The 23,327-nt window shown below is 38.2% G+C and overlaps 1 protein-coding gene across 4 annotated transcripts in view; it reads left to right on the top strand.

Moving 5' to 3' along the window:
* The window catches only part of LOC145670295 (uncharacterized), a 244,463-nt gene that overhangs the window by 138,431 nt on the left and 82,705 nt on the right, over nt 1-23,327 (top strand). For all 4 annotated transcript variants that reach the window (XM_081738762.1, XM_081738760.1, XM_081738759.1 and 1 more), the window contains 3 exons: nt 12,356-12,690; nt 18,440-18,627; nt 20,543-20,783. In XM_081738762.1, the coding sequence (XP_081594888.1) occupies nt 12,356-12,690; nt 18,440-18,627; nt 20,543-20,783 (764 nt within the window). The remainder of the gene's footprint in view (nt 1-12,355; nt 12,691-18,439; nt 18,628-20,542; nt 20,784-23,327) is intronic.

The following is a 23,327-nucleotide window of genomic DNA, read 5'->3' as shown; positions in this document are numbered from 1 at the left end:
TACCTCTCAGGGGCAAACGTTTCAGAAACATTCCCAGCATTGTTCGTGCTTTAGAGCGCATTGTCAACATTCTCACAAAGTGGGGATTTGACAGGTATTCAACGGTTACCAGACATCTGGCGAAAGGTTCAACAGGCTGGCTTAGACTACATCGAAGGACTGTAAGCTTCTTGAGGTGACTGATTCACTACGTTCCATTTCACTACTATGTTGCCACTTCGAGTTAAATTACTCTCGTTCAAAAACTTCGTACAATTTATAGCCTTCACGAAGAAAAAGCTCAACGTCAATAGAGGAATGACGGAGATATTTATCGGGAGATACCATACATTCACAATTTGTGTTATTGGAAAAAAAAATAGCTTTTGATACTACCAAATCCGAATTTAAAAAAAGCAAAGAAAAAAAACAGTCCACACTTAAATTAGTATTGTCCAATAATAATAATATACTATAGAAAGTGGCACATTATTAATCCAGTGATTTTTAGATATATTAAAACCTCCAATTCTCGGTACATCATAATTGAGAAAATTGAGTATCGAGTAATATGATTGAGATAAATCATAAATGCTTGAGAAACCTGAGTGAAGGTAAACACACACTATTTGCAAATTCTTAATTGACTTACATTTTGTTTCAACCCAAACACCTCATTTATTTTTTCTAAATCATATCTTCGGTACAGCTTGCAGAGAGCACTGCTCCTACTACACGTTGCCTTACAATATTGTCTATGTCCTGAAGCTTACATATCAGGAAAATAATTACAATAATTGTGAATATCTGACAGTCAAATTACGAGAATTGTGAATATCTGATAGCCAAATTTCAGTAACTGCTATTACATCATAATTACAGCCAGCAACAGAAGAAAAGAATCATTACAACTATTATCGAGTTACTGAAAGTTGACCTCTGACAGATAGCTGCACATGTAAACAAACTGTATCACAGCAGTATTCTTTCACGCTGTTGCTAGGCAACGAAGGTCATTGACCACGCTGTTGCCGGTAGTTGAAACAACTTGTTAAATGTCAAGATCTTGACACTAACTCGTAACTAATGTACTAAGCCTTATTACAAGTAAAGCTTGTGTCTTCGATCTTGATACTAACTCTTAATTAATAGTAGCACAACGAACAACAAGTTTCCTCTTGTTCCTTCTTTGTGCTTGAAATTTTGCGATCTATGAACTACACATTTAGAAATTTGTTTCTTATTTCTTGAAATCACCTGAGACTGAGGCTCAGTATTTTGATTCAAACGTGCATTATCGATAGGTTCGTTATTACCAGCTAAACTAGGATATTGATTCTGATTGTTGATATCGGGCACAGTTTCTTCAGCTTCAGAATTTAAGGTTACACTTCTAAGGTTAAGGTTTCTTCTTCTGCTTCTTTATTATTATTATTATTATTTTAAAAAGTTTTTTAAGTTGGATTCACACAACATTAGAAGATGTAGTGAAGTGCTTTTCTACTAATCCTACAATTAGATATATTCGTCTATTTGTCTAAATACTAAGATTATTAATTGTGTTCAAAAGTATACTGTTGTTTCTAAGTATAGTGGAGGAAGAAAACTAGGCAGAAAGTAGTATGTCAGAAATTGAATCTTACTAGGGAAGGTCGCGGGGTGTTACTCTGACTTCATATCGATACTATGCTCAGTCGACTCCTTTTTACATATGAGACAGTTACTCAAACGAATAAATCCTCGATCGCAAGCGTATTTGAATTAAGAGCGTTAAAAGTTCAAAATTGAACAATTTTGCAGAAAGTTTGAAAAAAACTACTTTCTGAGATGTTTCATTTTTGGTATCGGGAGGTTTTCTTGGATGCCAAGGACAGTGGTGTGGTCAAAACGTGCAAGATAAGGGCGTTTATTAGGGAGGAGGTGAACGGTAGTAGTCTTACAATCTGTAAATTGCCTCCTTTTCGACACACCGGGTCGATAGACTGATAAAATGTATTTGCCACCCCTATTCGACTATATTGTCATTCAAACATCACTTTCCTGTGTGGCCACCTCCAAACTGAACAATGACATTTGTCTCCGAAACGCTTGCTCATGGAACTAACGTGAACGAGACTCGAAATCCAGTCGGTCTTTGGTTATGCACTGTGGAAGATAATGTTTCAATATCCCATCGCTAGTTTATATATATCGCTAGTTTCAATATATATATATATATATATATATATATAACGGATTCTAATGGCGATTGTGGCCAAACTTTAGGGAATATTTTACGATATTCGGTGGCCAAAGAACAAACAATCGGCTAGCGACGATGTATGCAAACATCGGTTTTCTCCAGAATAAAAGCCACAGCCGGCCACTCTCGCGCTGCGCGATCTGTTTGAAGCACCAATTCTTCTCTATTGACTACAAATGAAATGCCGGTGGTGTAAAGTGGTATTCCTATTCACTGTCAGTGCAAGCCTGTGGTGGATAATTTATTTGGTTTAACTTCATTTTAACAATAAACTGATTTTTGTTCTCCACATGATACCATGTTGTAGTGCGTAAAGTGCAAACTTTTTCCTGGATAGCTGATACGGGCAAAACAATACATTGGAGTCCTTTGAGAAAATATTGGTCTCAATCTTATCTACAAAACGCAAGAACATCACAATATAGATTATCACAAAATTAATTTGGAATAACAGGACGTTCTACATTGAATTTCGCACGCCTGGCAAAGCCTTTCGGAGACAAATGTCGTTGTTCAAGTTGAAGGTGGCCACACAGGAACGTGATATTTGAATAACAATACAGTCCAATAGGAGTAGCAAATACATTTTATTAGCTTATCGACCCGGAGTGCCAAACAGGAGGCAATGTGCAGGTTGTTAGACGCTATTACCCATCACATCGTCCCTAATAAATGCCTTTATCTTGGAAAATCCGTAGGTCTAAGTTTTGACCTCACCACTGTACTTGGCATCCAAGAAAACCCCTCGATACCAAAAATGAAGCGTCTAACGCAAAAAAATAGTTTCTTCAAACTTTTTGCAAAATTGTTCAATTTTGAAATTTTAATGCTCGTAATTCAAACACGCTTGCGGTCGAAGATTTCTCCGTTTGCATAATTGTTTCACATGTAAAAAGGAATCAATTGAGCATAGTATCGATATAAAGTCAGAGTAACTTCCCGCAACCTTCCCCATTAGAGCAGACAAAGCTACTTGAGATGTTATCACCAGTTCGTCTAGGAGAACTTGATTTAATTTACCAAATTTGAATAGTGGTTTTTCTTTTGTAAAATGAAATGAAAGTGAATGATGATGACACTTATGACGGGAAGATAATTTGAAAAAGAGAAGAAGTGAAATAAAATCGTATATGGTGCTTGTTCATCACAAGACAGAGGTTAATCCACTTATATTGAGCTGAATTTGAATGTACCACTTAATAAGAAGTACCGTCTTTCCATCACCAGTTGTTTGATCTGGGGCCACCTGTACTGACTGTTGCCTGGCATCGGTTTCTATTGCAGGAGACTGCGTTGCGGCTGGACAATAGATATTACATCCCACTGCTCTTTACAGGTTTTTCACAGGCTGAAGACAGTGCGGACTCGATGATGGGACAGACACCGCTTGGGGAGTCGGAGAACACAATAGTCCATCGGGCTGGCATCTGGACTCTTGAGAGGAATGTCAGAGAAAGGAATTACCGAAATTCCAGTTTACTGTTCAATACGACTATAGAATTCCAGTGATGATTTCGCCGTATGGCTGAATGTCTTAGTGTAGTTCAACCTGGTTCACGTCTTGTCCGTACAATGCTGGGATTTGATGCTACATTTCATTTAGAACATGAGACTGATAGTACTCAGCATTGATACTCAGCATTGATTTCGATGTTTCGCTTCATCTTTTGGAGACGCAATTTGCCCCTGTACGAGAACCGGCAACAATCATATGAACCCTTATGGGTAACTTTGCGTACTGGTGGAAGAACGTGTTTCGGCCCTTCGCCCTAACACGTGCGTATGAAATGGCACGTACTTTACCAAGGTCTGTAAGGTACATACATTCCTCATCAAGGGTAACAACAAACTTCGATTGATCACCTTCGAGATGACGCTCATACAGCATCCTGCAGCTGCTCTCTCGTTCGGCCACATGACATGGTTAAAGGGCGTGCAAACTGCTCTTGCGAACGACAGTGAGGTATAAATTCCTGTGAATGGGCGTGGTTGATTGTCGCCTGCGATGTACGACATTCGCTGGCCATCGCATGCTGAGTGTGTGAAGAGATTTTTGGAGGTTGCCATACGCCGAATCACGTGGGATAGTGATTGGGTCCTCTTCTAGCTTCTCGTCTGTTTCGTGGGCTTAGGGCTTTGTGCCACACATTTCCGTGTAATAAGAATCACAGTGGTACGACATAACGAAAGTTACGCACTTAACTTATTTCTACGATACGCAACGCCGTGAACTTAGCGTCGGATAGGGCCACAACTCTGTTCAGTTTTGGCGGCATCAGACTACACTGGATCCCATTGCTTTACTGTGTGACTAACAAAATACTATTGCTTGCCTCGTGACAGTATCACGGCGATTGGTTGCGCATGCGCAGTACAGTTGCACATTTATTTTGGCTCAATATAAATGAATCAACCTCTGTAATTATATCACAAGACCTAAAATCGAACTGCTGTTTAACATACCAAAAATGAGTGCTCTGGCGCTAAGCCATGGTGGTACCTTGCTCTCTTTTGCTAAGTTCATGCTATTACGTTGTTGTATTTCACTTCGGTTTCGTACATTATATATAGGCTACATTGTGAATAGTAACTTTTGACTGAAGAGTGGAAGTTGTTAAATGCTTGTAGCAATTAAATAAGTTGTTACTTAACTCATGGGTTATCAGTAAATCAATGTAACGATACATAATTTAACATATATCCTGCCATCTTTAGAAGGTCTCGCTTTTCTCAGTTCATTCGCACTCATTTTCACTCAGTTTTGTTTCACAGAATTCTTAAGAACCCCTTATACCTTTAGAGAAAATCACTTGCGCATCACTGAATAATTATGAATTGGGCATTTTTGGACAGAGCAGATTAAAAGTCAAAGGCGGAATATACCACGTTAGCTCCATGGCTAATATTTTTTAGACACACAGCTCTAAAGTTCATTTTTCACGTTCTCGGAAGCCTCTGAACTCGTAAAGGATTCGATTCAAATTTACGGTTCTTTTGATGAGCGCTACAATAAAATGTTGAACTTATATAGGAATAAAGGAATCCCAAAACCAGAACGTAGGGTAATCTCTCTCTCTCTCTCTCTCTCTCGTCGCACTTCATCAGATATGAAGGGAAAGGAAGGGAAGTAGAAAGGGAAGACAGAAAAAGTAAATAGGAGGAAAGTAGTAGTAAAGCTTCTAGGTAGCAGCGCCAGTTTAAAGTTGCGTATCACATGTAGCCAGGCTGAAGCTTAGTCTAGCGGAAGATAAAACTAATTAGACAGATTTATCGATAAGAATTTAGGAGAGTGAAGGAATAAGAAATGAAGAAAAGATATTTATTAAACAAATTATCCAAAAATACTAAATTATGAAAAAAAATAGTATAACCATACAAGATAAAGTTTGTATTATGCGCAGAATTCTTCACTTTTAAATAAAGAAATAAACTTTTTTTAAAAATATTAGAGGGATATTTAGGTTTTGGATATTGATGTTTGGCGCTGAAATACAGTTCTTCACAGTTGAGATTAAGACATCCACTACTTTAAGAGCGGCTGCGTTAATATTACATATAGAATATTACACCAATCGATTTTAAGAAGCAGAAAATACAGAGAATGGTAATCCCCTTTTGTAAATTAAAATGTTCAAAAACTTCATATAATCTATACTCTTCACAGATTATCAAAAAATATTAAATTATGAAAATTATTTTAAAAAATAATGGAAAATTATGCAGAATGAAATGTATGCATTAGAAAAGAGGCAAAGGTAGAAATGGGCTAACTGTAGTAAGATTGTTATGTAAATCATTAGGTAAAGGGGTAGTTTACGAATAGGATTGCACTCTCTCTCTCCTCATCTTGTTGAGAGACATACTGCCTTATGATATTTATGCGGAAGATACGAGCAAAATGTACTGTTATGAACGGAGTGTGTCCTAGAATATGTGAATCGGGAATTTGGATTTCCAGGAGTATCAACAATTGTTGATGCGAATCGAATGAAGCCATGATCTTGAATGTAGAGAGGTGAAATGTAAGTGCATTTAAAAATAGATAAAAGGTGATTGGAAGAATCACAGCTATCAGAATGTTGAGAAGGGTGTGTTCATCGTGAGGATTAGGTGGTCAAACTTATATCAAACATAAGACAAACTTTACATCTTAATTTTTGGCATCAGGAGTCTCAGGTTTGGAATGAGGATGTGGAGGTCGGGTTACCTTCAGTTAAATTTTATAGCGAGTCGCAAAAGTTGGAGTAGAAATTGCATCCTGGGCTTCTTGAGATTCGGGGGCGCGTGTTAGGAATTCCTTAAGGAAGCTGAGATCGTAAGTAAGTGTGATGCTTTTTTTGATGTAGAATGAAAGACCTCTACGTAGGCTAAGGTGGCATTAGGAGGTGGCCGTTTAATGATGCAACGAATAATGAATGGATAGTGATTTGTGTCCGTAGGTTATAGTAGGGTAGGGAGGGCACGTAGGGTTGGTTATGCTAGTATAGGAGATATGCTCAATAAGACTACGAGTACTGAAAACAATAAGTTTTCCTGGACTTGTGTAATTTGGGAAGATAGAATGGAATTTTGGATATTTTTTGAGTCAGGTGCATAGTGGTGGCTTGGGGATTTTTCTTAGCAGTTTGCGATAGTTACATAGGTAAAATTAGTGATAAAATCATGAGTAGAAATTATCCACACTATTGCATATGGGAGAAATAATATTTTGGCTCTACGTGTGCCCAGAATCTGACGAATGGTAGTTTTGAAGCTTGTAGTCATATTAACACGGTCATAAAACTTCTATAATACTACTATTATAATACTTCTATAATACCTCTACTAGCATTTAACTGTTACTCACAGATGACGAACCGTAAGGCACTCTTGAAAGCGGCGAGGCATTCTCAATAACAGATCAATGAGCGTTTTTGAGGTAAATAGTTTCATTCCTCGATAGCGTAATTTTAAAGGTCTGTAATTTCATGGTGAATACTGCGGTTGGAAATTTCTAATTTTACATTAGCCTATAAATACTCCACGTAATTGTGTGATGGGTCCACTCTTCAAATTTTACGTCCCGCCAAATACTAATCACGTTTAGTCCTCGATGTTGACGAACATTATCATTCTGTAGAGTGAAACAGCAAAAGGTCTCATTATGATTCGCAGACTGTTGTTTACATACGTATTCCTCGTCATGAATCAACTTAGTACGGGAGCGGAACACTATATGCATGTACAATCATACAGAACCTCTAAACTAGCCCTTCTCGCTGATCTAGTGGCTGGCACGCATGTCTCTCTTGCAAGGGGCTCTGTGTTCATTTCCCTGTGGAAAAACATTGAAAGCATTAGGGTAGTTCGAATTCCATCTAACCTCGTGTCTAAGTGGTTAGCATACGCGCCTTTGGCGTGGGAGACCCGGGTTCGATTCCAGGTGGGAGCTCATGTGGTTTGGATTCCACGTTAATCGGTAGGTCCCGTCTCATATAGCCTCGCTGCTGAAAAAGGCGTTAAACTCAAAATCATCATTTCTATCTGAAACTGTAAGTCTACGTCTAATGTAGCCTCTGTGCTGACAAGAGACGCTACAGTTTTAACAAACAACCACCTCATCCAAGCTGTTGGTGAAATCTATTGCACAAATCACATTATGCAAATCAAATTAGTCCGTGAATATATTTTAGTCCATAGAAATCCTATTCAGTAGTCTACTGACACGAGCCGCATTGTTCTCTTGTGTGGCATATATAATCCTATAACATGGAGACTATGGCGTATAACTTGGACGCATATAGCAATGCCTGTTGTTCTTGGAGCACAGAGTTTGTACCTGTAAATCGAGGGTGCCTCCCATCAGATACACATTTGTAGGGGTCTTGGCCGGTTACTGTTTTGCGTGGACACCCTCCCGAAGTCTGTGTTACTCCGAATCAATTCCTTGGAACGTATGCTTCATTCTATATACGACGTTTATTTTCTAATTAGGGGCCGTTTTGAAATAAAAATAAAACATATAATGCTAGAAGTTTAATCCCTTCTGTGTCTGTTTGCATACAGTCAGATACTTCTCATTGTACCGTTCATAATTATTGAGACACTTGTAGCGGTAGATGAGCCTTTGTAGACCCTCATCAAAGAAATCTCGTCAACTCCGTTCAGATAGCCTACACGGTCTGTTTTGTTTTATCAGCGTTGTTTAATCGCTTTCCAGTGAAGAATACCTTCAAGGTGATGAATAGGTGGTAATCGCTAGGAGCGAGATCCGGACTGTACGGAGAGTGCATCTGCTCTCTTCCTAATTAGTCAGTTTGCTACCCTGAACATTCATGCGACCGGCCTTAAACAGACGTACTCCTAATGCACGCAACTATATAATTTTGTCCAACAACCTTTAAACTACTAGCAGCACCCTCTGCATGCATATATTATGTGGTGCTAATTTTATTTGAATCTGTACTGGATTAATGCTCTTAAAGATTTTTACACAAATGCCTATATAATGTCGGAATTTATGATCTGTGAAATTTTAAAAGAAATGATGGTCAGCATTTGTAAGATAATTGATGAGTAATAAAATACGGCAAAGAAAAACTAGAGATTTTGTTGAGATTCTTCTCAACAAAATCTCCAGTTTCACTTTGTCGTATTTTAGCCGTAGTAAAATGTGATTTTAAAAAATGAATAATTATTTTTAAGATATTTATTTCGGTAATAATCAGCCACGTTAGTGAGTGTTGGATTGTGAATAAAACCGCAGTGTTCCATTTGAAATTTGCGCAACTAGAAATATTCTTGTGTATCGATTGTAATGTTGACTGGTAACGAGATCGTTAAATACATTAACACATTCTATAATGGGAAGACGGTTATTGCGAAAAGACACTCAGGATACGTTTGAATCAGTATTGATCATTGGTTCGTGTGGAAACCAAGATGGGGATATAGTGGTACTAGGAATATTAACAACATTAGGAAGAGAAAGAAAAGATATAAAGTAAACGTGATGAATGTAGATAAGAAGAGATCATTGATAGCCTTAGGCAACTGAAGATACTCGAAAAAAAATTACGGAAAGGGCTTTCCCACGATATGGAAGTGAAGATATCAGGTAGAAATCTTCTTTACTTTAAAGATGAGATAATAAATTTTGGAAACGTCATTTTCTGTCTGAAATGTATTACCTCAATAATTTTGAAATTTTAACACTTGGACTTCAACCTTAAGATACAATGTTCTGAAGACCTTTATTATGCATTTACAAGTGAAGATTCTATGCAATTCTAGGTGACGCATACAAACAAGTTGGTTGTTTGTAGAAACACATTATGTACAAATACTTCAGTATAGTTATGTAAGTTCAGATTAACATTCAAAAATTCGGTAGCTTGGATCTGAGGAATGCTTGATTTTGGATGATAATATATACTGCATATATTTAGTAGAAAATGATTACGTGTATAGTACCTTAACGGAAGAAAACTAAAAACTAAGTAAAAACAACATGAAATTTTAATGTTCACCAACTAAACCGAACAGCTCTGCAGAATTCAGAGCTATACAGCAGCTTATAAAGCATAAAATGTAAACGAATGAGCTGGAATGCCTGTTAGCAAGTACAAGGAAGAACCATAATTATTCCAGTTAATAATGCGAAATGATTGCGGCTAATAGCTTATTCGGAACAAGTAATAGATTAAAATTACAATTGATCGGATTTAGAACGTAGAAGAGGGAAAAAGACAAAGAACATAAAATAGTTTACCTTTTTCTTTTGCTCAGTGGTAGAGCGTTCATCTCCGGTGCTTGGGGTTCCTGGTTCGATCCCAGCTTGCGCCGTGTGGACTTTGTGGTGGACAAACACCGTGCTCGTGGGTTTTCTCGGGGTTTTCCCGTTTCATCCCACTTTCTTCATTCCACCATTTCACTCATCTCTCATCATCACCATCTCCTTTAGCCTAACTGGCATAAGCGTGGTACGTAAAACTTAAAAGATTTCATTTCTTTTTCTTTTGCTTCCTTTTTTCTTTCTAAAAATGTGCCAGAACGAATGGCTACGCTTCCAAAAGTTAAAAAATAAACCTATATCTGTTGATATACCTCTGAAACTAAATCTTGTTATTACGAGGGCGCAATATTGTTTTTCCAACAAAGTTTAATACGTAGCAAAACCAAAGCACAAATGAACTTACATCTTTGACCTACTTTCCTACATAGTCATCTAGTTTCTCAACACATTTCTCCCAGTGTGGTACCAGTTTCAAGATGCCCTGTTTCTCGAAGTCCGTTTGGTTGGAGTATAGCCATCTGTGGATTGCTGATATCACTTCCACATCTACGCAAAGTGTTGGCCGGCCAGGAATTTCTTCATGGGATCAAAGAGATGAAAGTCCGACGGTGCCAGGTCCACACACCGGTCATTCAAAATTGCTGCCTCAATGGCACGGATATTGAGCGGTGTTGAAGCTGTTATCGGCCGCCCGGAGCGTGGCGCATCGCTTAGATTCTCACGGCCCTCTTCAAAGAATGCACACCACCTGGAGACATTGCTACAGTCCATACAATCGTCCCCATACACGCCACGCATGTCCCTGTGAATTTCACTCGGTGTATGCCCTTTGACCCGCAAAAATCTTATCACACTTCGCTGCTTTTCACACGTGGAGGATAGTAACATGCGCGACATGTTTGTTTCGTAGTTCATGCTTCTCTCGCTAGAGCTGCACGGAACAAAATACCCTCTGTAGTGCAAATGTCAAACTCTCTCGTCGTGCAGTTTCACCATTCCAGCTGCATTACGTGGGGAGAAAAAATATTGTGCGTTACTTTCCAATCCATCCTCGTTCTTGTCTCTACTGCACACACTTCATTATATAGGAAACCTACTTCTCTTTCTAACTTTAGTAAAGTGTGCAATTGGTTACAATTTTTTGCACCGATATTTGTTATAATTGCTCTATTATTTATCCCAGTAAACTTATAATATTATTAATAATATCCTTTTTGATCTCTTAAGTCTTGCCGACATGCCTTCTGTTTTATTTCGGCACCTTCTTTCGAAGTCATTTCATTTTCAGCTGCAGCTTGCTTGCTTTTCTTGCCAATAATAGAAATAAAGTAAATTCGTTGATACTTTCATTTGAAGAAAACTAAATGTAACATTAAATATACTGTTTTAAAATTAAATATACGGCGGTGACGACTGCTTTAAGTACTCGTTCTTCATTAAAATATTTCATATTCTCCTGTGTAGCGAAGTAACTAGCGCGTGTGACTACATGTTTGATATACAACGGGGCACAGAATTTTTGACCCAATGTGGTTAGATAATTAGAGAGTTACTTGAATAAGAAATGGCAACTTCCAGTATAGAAAGTCAGAAATACAGACGTTTTGAGTCGAAGTTAAATGTGAGTTATCTTGTCAGTTACAACAATTCGTCAAGAAATAGTTTTTCTTAAGTTTCAGTGGAATTCATGCATGTAATCACGAATCTCAATGGAATTCGGGCTCATGCTTGCTAACCTTAATTATTCTGACCTGTTCAGTCACTTAATTAGATTTGCAATAAATTAAAATTAACTGTGAATTTACTTGACTGGTTACATCATGAGTTACGCAGTATTGGCTGAAGAAAAATACCAGTTCTTACTTCCCTATTAGTAATTAGTATGATGTGCATCAAAGGCTAGTGGAGTGGACACACGAGTGCTCAGGAACTTCTTTAACTTTTGGAATAATGCTAAATATTCGGGATATGCATGTATGCTTTAATGATTATAAATGATATAGTATAACATACTATAAATTGTATTTACTTAGTATTTTGTAAAATGGGTCTGATTTTTGTAAGTAAATTTTGTATCAAAAGAACATCAACATTTTGCAGCGAAGTTGGAATGAACTTTCGTATACATATTTAGTTGAAATTCAGTATTACAGGCACTTCACACAACGTCTGTCAAGGTATGAAAACATCGTACCACAGTGAACTAACCATTTGATGTTCATTAAAATTAATAAACGATAAGCTTGAGAATAATTGGATTACTACAAACTAATTATTTATTAGTGTTGGAACTATAACGTAGAAAGAACTGCGGCTCTAACTTGGGACACACATTAATTAAAAATTTTCTACTTCCACAGGTTATTTGGTGATAAGGATGTTGACTTGCGTCAGTTTGCACCTCCGGCCTCTGCACTTCTTGCAGTTCAGAAAGTTGGTGATTGGGCTCGGTATAAGGAAAGAAACCCTGATATGTACAAATCTCCCCTGAGACCATCATGGCAGGTGTTCGAAGGAACACAAAATTCATCACAAGGACAGATCCCAAAGGGTGACAATTCACCACTCACGAGAACATTTCCGCCTGCAGGAAATAAGGAAAATATTCAGGAAGGCCCGTTAAAATCACTGAAGGAGGCTGATAGATCGCCAATTGATCCACTTGGTCGACCTCGTCTTTTTAACAGGCTGCCAGGTAATAATTTTTTTTTGTCTTACTAATGTTATATTGTAAAACATATGGGAATATTATCAAAATTCAATATGTCAGAGGAAATTTGTTTTGTATCGTGTGTTTTTGTTTGTTTTTTACTTACTTACTTTTAATTGAAACCATTCAAAACGTAAAGGAAGAGCAGCGGGATTGGGAATCGAAATACGTCTCCGGCTTACTATGGCGGTGCTGCTCTACACACTACACTTTCCAGTCCACTTCCTCATCAGTCACATTTTGAGTCCAGAGGTTGTTGCTTATCTATTCATACCATATGGACTGTACCACAATCTGTCTTGTACTTAAACAATCCATATGCATCATTAATGAACACCAGTGACAATTGAAATATCTAATTACTCAATTATGACACTCAGACATTTAGATCAGTTTCAGGTGTTTTTCTTTCTAACTGTGCAAATATTAAGTTTCCACAATGGCTTATTGATGTTTCGTGTGCAAATATTGAGGTTAAGTATGATACATAAAATACTGTGCATTTTGTATTTTAAAATCTCTTCTTACTGGCAAAAGCTTCTTCAGTCGGATATGGAAAAAGTACTTTAGGAAACATAAAATCTTAACATTGCGTCTGTCATGTCGAGGATATATTTCATATTAATTACATTATTTCTATAATTTGTTTATTTCATGAGAATAAACACAGGGTGTCAGAAGTCTTCGGACACAGTTTTATTTTGAAAGCTTAAAAGTATATTGTGAAATCTGTTAATGGAAGATGGTAGTAGAGAGGGAAGCGCAACTTGTATGATACATGGTGGCCTTGGCCACCATCTTTAATGGAAGTTCTAAATTTAAAATAAGAAGAGAGCCATGTCACATTTCAAATAATACCGGCGTGAGCGCAGGAATCCAATGTGTAATTATTTCTCTCTCGCAAAGGAACAGAGGATAGAAATCATCCTAATATCCGGGGAACGTAATTTACTAGTTGTGCTTTTAGCAATAAATTACTATCACCTGTTTAGCGTAGGCTCAAAACCCCGATAAACAAAATATTTGTATCGTTCCGCTTGTCACAAATACGATTGGCTAGTGATGTATCACTCCCACTCCCCACGGGGAGGAGCAAATTATACACGTACATTTTGACAATACTGTCTCCTGTTGTCCAGATACGTAGGGCAGCAGCAGAAAAGAAAGAAAAAAAACTTGAAAGATTTAAAAAAAAAAGATTTAAATTTAGCTGGTAAGCAATTGTTGCTTAGTGAGTAAAGGTTTCCCTTGTTGGTGTTTCACCACAACACTCGCGGAACCGGGATTCATGTGAGACATCTTTCACACTTAAAAGCAGAACTCGCCTCCACAATTGAATTGGCGCCATAATTATTGCGTATGCTTAGTATTTATTATTTTATTAACCACACTTGATTTCAGTATTATTAGATAATACGTACTATGTTTTTGTTTATAATAATGTAGCAGTTTTATATGGAGTTTCATAGTGAAAGTAATAATCAAATCATATGAACTATTTTGCGGAGGAGTACAAGCGTCGGTAGGCCAACAGCAAATCAGCGAGATTTAGTTTCACTTGGCTTTGTTTGTCGCAGTTTAGAGCTTAGACCGAACAGGGTTTAGTTGCGGTGTTTATGCAAATTTGGATGGACGGACGGACGGACGGACAACTATATCTGTCCATGAGGACATGAGGAAATAGATCTCAAAATTGGGATAAATCAAAGATCACGAGACCATTCTCTAAATGAAAGTTTTTCTGTTAAATACTTAGTTGCATCATTAATTTTGTTACAAAGTAAACACCAGACTACAGGCACAGTTTTCAAATAAATGTATTATTACTTGGTCGTTACAGAGACACCGGTCTTGTAAGTACAGAGCATCTGTCACTGTTGAAAATGGCCGCCCTTGGCCTTCACACAGGCCTGAAGTCTGGGGTCAGTCATGGATCGCGGCACGCACCGTCTCCAGGGAAAACTCCGCCAGTACCTTCACAAGAGAACGAAACTCAATATTTCGATGCCTCTTCCGGCAGACGATGGGGTCCCTGGTTCGATCCCAGCTCGCGCCGTGTGGACTTTGTGGTGGACAAACACCCTGCTCGTGTGTTTTTCTGGGGTTCTCCCGTCTCCTCCCACTTTCTTCATTCCACCATTTTATTCATTTCTCATCATCACCGTCTCCTTTAGCCTACCCGGCATAACAATGGGACGTAAAACTGAAAGATTTCATTTCATTTTCTTCCTGCAGACGATGCCCTCCAAAACAGACCACGAGTTGTAGTCCAGTGAGTTGAGATCGGGGCTACTGGAGGGCCAATCTGATGATGAAATCAGGCATATTCTTCTGAAGCCACTTCTGTGTAATCTTTGCTTTGTGGACTGGTGCCAAATCCTGTTGGAAACTCCACGGCTCATTTTTGAAAATGGTACGGCTCGACGGCTTCACTAGTGGCTCCAGTACTGTCGTTTGGTACACTTTAGCAGACGTTTCCACACTATTTTCACAGAAGTGAAGGTTAGTTGTGCCATCGTACGATACCCTTCCCCTCAACCAAACCATCACTGAAGCGGGGTGATGTCCTCTGATGATACGTGGTGTGTGTTCACGAGCTTCCTGGGACGTTGAAGCGTAGACACGGTCATTTTGACGACTGTAAGTCTCTTCAATCATGAAGATTATTCCGTCCGTGGAAAGGACCCCCTGTGGCTGAAGGAGCCGTTTCGATTTTTGCTCCCTCTGGACCTTAAGCTGGGGAGTGAGGAAATGACCAGTTCTCCGATAAGGCCTGAATCCTAGGTCACTTCTAGGCACACGCGACATAAGAATTTTCGGAACGTTCATCTCTTGAGCTATTACTGTTTGTTTCCTCAGGATTTCATCGAATCCGCGCCGCTACTGCTTTTATGAGCTTCTGGCTCCTCACGCTGCAAAGTCTACCCTTCCTAAGCCGGTCCTCAATTGTTTCTGTATCACAGTATCTCTTTATGGTCCGATGCAACACGAACATTCTGCTCATTTTCAATTTTTTCAGGATTTTGAAGATGTCCGATGGTGATTCGCAAACTTTGTGCAGTGCGATTACTGCCACACGGTTCTCGTAAACACGCCACTCCATTCAACTGGCAGCAAACTTTACCTTTCCGCTATCACAGCAACATACACAATGATAGTGGTTGTTGTTTGTTTAAACATTACAAAGTTACCTCTTGAAGCAGTGTTGTCATGCCTGTCTGAACTTTGTAACATAATTTATGATCCAACTATGAAAACACATTGGACAAAATATTGTGACATACCTACTTTATTGGTCAATATGGAGTTATATCACCACTTTGGTATGATATTAGTGAGGGAAAGAACGACATTGATGTCCAGTTCGACTCTTTCCATGAAAAACTGATTTCTCAGAACATCGAAATTGGGAGGGTCCTAGTTTCTCTTCTAAACTATCTGATCCAGTATGTCCCATATTTCCTTGGGAACATTATGATACGGCAGGATGGTAGGCCAAACGAAATGTGAGATGTCCACCTCATGTTGTAATCAAATCTGTACAAGTACAGTCCGGCAGATAGTTCAGTTTTCGTCCTTATTGTGGATCTGGAATGATGACAGGCACTGTCTTGGAGCAACTGATTAAATGGCAACACTTTATTGTTCACAAATCCATTGCTCGTATTGGACACCAGACATTCCCTCGATATTACATTTTCTGTATAGGCTTTTGCACGCACTGCATTGAAGGCTTCTTGAGCCTTCCGCTTGACTTTGGATCGACCATTATTAAGGTAGAGGCAGAATCTAAATTCGTCCAACCACATGATGTCACCTTTGTTCTGTGGTTCAACGCCAGTGTAACTTTGTCCATGTCAGGCTAGTTTCCTTTAGCATGGTAGACAGCTTGGGGCTTATTCTGACGACACGACTAAAACTGTCTATCGTGTAGTTTTCGTTAAAGCGTTCTCGCGGAGACTGTTTGACTGGATCTGGTATTGTAATCCTGCATCAATTCTTGTGGCGTTGGAAAACTTTTTCTCTCCAGACGCCTACGATCACGATTACCTATGATGGTTTCTCTGCGACGGCTCCTCCGACGGATTGATTTTTGCTCTACTTTTCCCACTCGAAATGAACACTGTAGCCGTGGACATGAAAGAAAGAAAGAGAGAGAGAGAGAAAAAAAAACTTTGCCCTTCTTCAGAGAATTACCATATTCACGACTAAATGCAATTTTGGTGCTAGCTCTGATTGAGCGGCCCTCTGTATAGCAGCATTACATATATTGCCTACGATGTTCTATATGAAGTACATACAGTTTCTCCTCTTACATGATGAAGATTGGCATATAACACCATTCCAGCCTACCAAACACCATTTGTCATAGGGTTCATACATAAATGAGGATGTTCTAAGTCTGCTCGATATAATACCAGATTTAGCCTCAAAATTATTAGCGAGAATCTGGAAAGCTCTTAACAGCAGATGAAAACAAGGTTTGTGTCTGGTAGTTGAGTAAAGGAAGTAAATAGCATTTTTTTTTTTCCTCAAGGTATGAGATCCGAATTCGACTTCCAGTGGAAGCTCATGCGATTCGGAGCATATGATGAACATCAAATACAAACAGCCAATCTAATAATGGAACGTTTTCTCCTTGAAGTGAATTATTACGAATTTATACTTCACGGACCTGAAGTAGAGCAATACCTGCACTTCACAAACTTTGACTTCATGGTTATCAATTTTTCATACACACATTCTAATTTCTGTGAGTACACAGTTACATCGGTTGTCTGGTCGGATGACAGTTTCAAGATGCACACTACACCGAGTATGAGTAAACATATGTAGTATCAACCAATGGTGACTACGCGATGCCGTGGTTAGGTGAGTTCACAGTGAATTTTTCTTGCTTGCTTTCTTCCTAGAAAGCATTATGAGTAGGTACTAGTGATTTTCTTATTTCTTAATAATGAAGGCTCAGGATCCCCTGTATTAAGGAAGAAAATACAATTTTTACAAAAGTATTGTGTTAACATTCTTATCCAATATATATTACCAGACAATTTCCCATTTAGTAGTTGTACGAACGTTCAGTGTATCATTTTACAGTAGTTCTAACTATACTACTGTTGTTTTTAAAATTTTGTTCAGAAGTAATGGAACAATGGATAATGCAAATCACTAGTAGAAATATAGATGACACTGTTTCAGGAAAGCACCTCTGATAAACAAGAGCTAAAAATTAACTTGCTCTTTATTTAATTTTAATTCATTGAATTTTCGACAAGTTAAATCTACCGTCACCATGAATCCAGACTTCTCTATGTGGACGTTGATGTCTTAAGCTGAATATCTAATTGTTGATGAGATTTTTTTTAAATTTTTATTATATATATATATATATATATATATATATATATATATATATATATATATATATATATATATATATATATATATATATAATATATCTAATAAAAATTTTTAAAAAATCTGTTGTTCCATTGTTCCATTACTTCTGAACAAAATTTTAAAAACAACAGTAGTATAGTTAGAACTACTGTAAACAAAGGATACACTGAACGTTCGTACAACTACTAAATGGGAAATTGTCTGGTAAGACGTTCTCTGGAGTTTACCATGCTACAATTACAGTGACGTCGAAAACTGTACAAGTAGAAATATGTGAATGAGGATGCACTCCATTATCTTAATAAAATGAAATCTTTCATTATCAAACTTTCAGATGATCCTGGTGAACGTCGTCGTTCTTTGACTCAAACCCGCCCTCAGACAGGTGAAGACACAGATATGCGGAAAGATACTTCAGAAGATTCGGGAGATGGAATTATTAGCGTAATTATGTCACAAGCTGAAGAACAGTTAAGAAATGGAACACTAACACCGGAACAAATGAAAACGTTAATGCAGGAGGTAGGTGTAGGTTTGTAGAAAATGAATGTGGAGAGTAAATATACTGTTATTCGTGTCATGTGAAGATGATGATTTCAAACCATGATCAGTAAAATCGTTATTAATTGAGAAACCACGTTGATACTTTATTTCACGCAAAATTCTGCATTATATTTTTAAACTGTGGTTTATTACGCAGCCTATATGTGCATTTTCCAGATCTAGTTATCGACAATATAAAAGTAGTAAACATTAAATGAGACACGACATATTAAATGCTTTGTGCTAATCTTAGTTATTTGTTAATAAATAAATCAGTACGTAATACGCTTCTAACATATCCCGGTATATTGGAGTAATTTCTGATCTTGAATGAATTAAGTATTTCGTACTGTGTAGTTAAGAACGCAAGAGAAATGCGATTAGGCATTCCAAATCTATTAGCTATTTGTATAATCGAGGTATATAATATGGATAAATACAATCAAACTTACAAAAAAGAAGCATAGCGAATTGTGAAGCGTGTGTTAAATAAAACGAAGAAATATTTTCGGAAAATTTAGCTGATCGTGACTAGTATGGCTTTTCGTGAACTTTAAGCTACATTAAGTACTAACTGTAATTGCATTGTAGAGGAATATGCATGAATTTCGGATCGAGCTCTGAAATTTTTACTAAATATTTTCGATGAGAACAAGGCTAAACATCAAAATAACATTAAGGCATTGGCCATTTCATGCTTCTGGTTCTGCAAAGAAAATAGTGCATACCCGATCTTTAATTCGTAATACTAATATTTTACACATTATTTTCATAATGCAACTCGAAACACAACAGAAACTTGAAAAAAAAACATTTTCTACATATTTCTTGTAAGGACATGTAAGTATTTTATAAGTACAGACTTTTCTAAATTATAAATTCAGTTTTGTTCCAAAAATCGGTAAAATAACTTGTAGCAGTATATAGAGTTGCTATACTACATGCAGCTTTTGTGAAAATAAGATTTCAATACTGACATTGAAATGCATCACATGCGGGTGGATCTGAAATTTAAAAGTAGTGTCTGTAGTGATTTTCTATGGTATGGTGGGTGGACATGTTTCCCAGATAATGAGTTGGGAAGAGGAGGTGAAACGGCACTATAGTTATCGAACTTTAATTTCAAATAGTGTGCTATATGAAGAATTTCGAATTCTGAAATGTATTTTTTTAATCTCCACGGTATGGATCTACTCCTGAAAGGAGCGGTAGCTCTGATTCTCTACAAACTTACTGAGATTTTGAGAAAGTACAGTATGAAGTCGAAAATCCGAACTAATTGGGACCACAGGTAGTTCGAATTTTCGAAAATGACCAAGAAAATGCCATTTAAACTTAAATATACTGTGCGGTATGCTCTTTTATCGATACAGTGGTTATACAATATATACAGTAATTATAATACCGTACATAAGGTTATTTACATTTAATGTTTGTGAAGAACCTGTTCGTACACTAAATTACACTGTTCTTGTAACTCATACTTAAAACTTAACTTACATAGGCCTAAGGGAAAATAAAAACAAAAATATGTATGACAAAGAACTACATATGAACGAGCTTCTGTAAAAACACTGACTTGACACGACGCCGACGGACAACACTATTGTTTGTTTATCGCTAGCGCTAAGACAAAATGTAAAAAGCTTCTAGGGACCGTGTTCGAATTTTTGATGTATCGACGTCCTACTGTATATTAAAAATGGTGGTGAAAAATCTGAAATATGTTTTGCATTCAAATACTGGTTATCAGGTCTGTTATTGATTCCAGACTTCATATCATCGTGTACAATGTTTATTTTGTGTAGAAGATTTTTAATGAAGCTTGTTAACGTTTCGATAAAATACAGTTATTTTACATTGAATAATTTATTTTTTACTTATTGTTTTAAAGGTGATACGACTAAATGAAATGCAGAAACTTCGTGAGGCGCAGAGACGAGATGAACAGGCAAATAAAGAAAACCAAGAAAATGTGAAGCAACAGCCACCAAAGGATCCTGTAGATGCTCTTGCAGCAGCACGTGAGAAATTGGCAGCTGTGGATCCAGAGACTGGCTTACATAGGTCCAGCAGCAAAGCTAGTTCGAATAAAGTTGCAGAGCGTAAAGACGAACAAAGTTCAGTCGAAAAAGGTAAAAATTGTACTGTATTGAAGAACATACAGATGGTGATCAGAAAAATGGAAACACCTGTAGTTGGCAACACGTCAGATGTGTGGGTTGGCAGTGGTGTCGTGGCGCCCGCAGCGCCGGACCGCTGGTGGTGGTGTGTTAGGTCGGTCTCCATACTACGTCAGGCGCAGTGGAACAGCAGTGTCCAGTGGCTGCAGCAGACGGAGGTAATGTAAAATGGGAGACCTCTCAGATTTTCAAAGAGGGCAAATTGTCAGTGCGCGGTTATGTGGAGTGAGTGTGACGGCAGTGGCTACTGTGTTAGGTGTGTCGCGTGGGACAGTGTCGAAGGTGATGACGGCCTACACAACACACGGGAAAACCACATCGGGGAAGCGGAACAGTGGGCGGAAGAAAATCATGAGTGACAGGTCACGCCGGGTATTAAAGCGCATTGTCACGCAGAACCGTCGTGCCACTGCGGAGCAAGTGACGGAGGAACTCAATCAGCACCTCCCCCACCCTGTTTCGACAATCACAGTCCGCCGCGATTTACATGACATGAACTTACGGGGACGTATTGCACGGGCCAAACCGCTCATCAGGGACCATAACGCTTTCGCACGCCGCAAATGGTGCCGCGACCATGCAACTTGGACCGTTGAGGACTGGAAACGTGTGATATGGTCGGATGAGTCATCCTTCACCCTATTTCCAACCACGGGCCGTGTTTATGTGTGGAGAATGCCCAAAGATGCTTATGATCTGCAGTCTCTCCGCCCAACTGTGAAACATGGCGGCGGTTCGGTGATGCTGTGGGCCGCCATATCATGGTTTTCATTGGGTCCTGTGGTCACACTTAGCGGACGAATCACTGCCAACGATTATGTCGCAATTTTAGGAGACCACTTGCATCCTATGGTCCGGATGTTGTTCCCGGAGAATGACGCCATCTTCCAGGATGATAATGCACCCATTCACACAGCTGGCGTTGTTGCAGCGTGGTTTGAGGAACATCGGGATGAAGTTCAACACCTCCCCTGGCCCGCCCAATCCCCAGATCTCAACATAATTGAACATCTGTGGTCCGTCTTGGAAACACGACTCCGGCGACGATTTCCACCTCCATCCTCTCTCACAGAACTGGCCGATGCCCTGCACGAGGAATGGTGTAAAATTCCACTTGCTACCATTCACGACCTCTATGCCTCCATCCCACGTCGCATCAAGGCTGTTCTGAAGGCGAAAGGTGGCCCGACACCATATTAATCTGGTAAGTTGCATTTCGTTCAGGTGTTTCCATTTTTCTGATCACCATCTGTATATTGAAAGCTAGTAGAGCGTCCACGCGGAATTAATTTAATGATCCTAATGTATTAGTTACAGATAGCAAAATCAGGCATCGGAGCGTCTCGTGGTATTGAAAATAGCTACTTTGTAGACCAAATGAAGCACGAAAGGAGACTTCGTAGACTAAATAAAGCAAAAAAGAAGACTGTAGACCACCCACCTCTGATAAGAAACTTCACAACTTTCAGTCATAAGTTAGAAAATGTAACAGAAAATGTAATGATTTACCCCTACCAAAAAGCAGGTCAAAACCAGAAATAAAAAATATATTGATGTATTTTCCAATCTTTACAAATGATGGACATTTTTAATTTTCGAACATATATAAAGTAAGTTGAAGGTCAACTCAGCTGCAAAGTCTTCAACAGAACAAAGCTTTTATTTCTGGTCCTGGATGGGGATTGGCTTTTTTAAAAGATACATCATCATCATCATTACGATTTGACATCTCAGGAACATTATACAGGATGGCCCAAAAGTAGGTATAAACCCCAGCAATAATCAATTATTACATTCTAGTTTATGGGTTTATTTGCTTCGGCTCTGCCGAGCTTAAGATGTAAGTAAAAAGGCATTAACAACAAATAATAAAGAAACTAAGTCTACCTGATGGATAGCAATAAGAAATTATATAAAATACAATGAGCTGATCAGTACGGTACTGTGTACCTACTTTTGGGCTACCCTGTATATAATATATGTAACATAATATATAACAAAACCATCTCACTTCGATAAATTTTACTACTACTCTGACCGTGCATTAGTGATTTACCCCTACCAAGACGCCGGTTAAGTTCAGAAATAAAAAATATATTTATCTACCTTCCAGTCTCCACAAGTGATCCAAGGTATTCATACATATATAAAGACAACTCAGCTGTAAAGACTTCCAACAGAACAAAGCTTTTATTTCTGGTTCTGGATGGAGATTGGCCTTTTTTTGTTTCTTTTTTTCTTTCTTCAAAGATATAATAACATCATTATGATTTGACATCTCAGGAGCATTACCGGTATATAATATATTTTAAAAAATCCTCTGCACTTGGATAAATTTCAGTTCTTCTTTGACTGCATTAAAAAACGATGTAATTAGGGCATTTCTATTCTTTTCATACTTTTCTGAGGAGCTTGAATGTCCTTGTGCTCTTTGCATTCCTCTTCTTTCAGTGACATGACACCTTCCAACGTTCCTTGAGCGATTTGTGCGAACTT

Source organism: Thermobia domestica, chromosome 14, assembly GCF_964235325.1.
Source record: "Thermobia domestica chromosome 14, izTheDome1.hap1.1, whole genome shotgun sequence".
In the NCBI taxonomy this organism is placed as follows: Eukaryota; Metazoa; Arthropoda; class Insecta; order Zygentoma; family Lepismatidae; genus Thermobia; species Thermobia domestica.
This window is presented reverse-complemented; position numbering and strand designations above follow the sequence as displayed.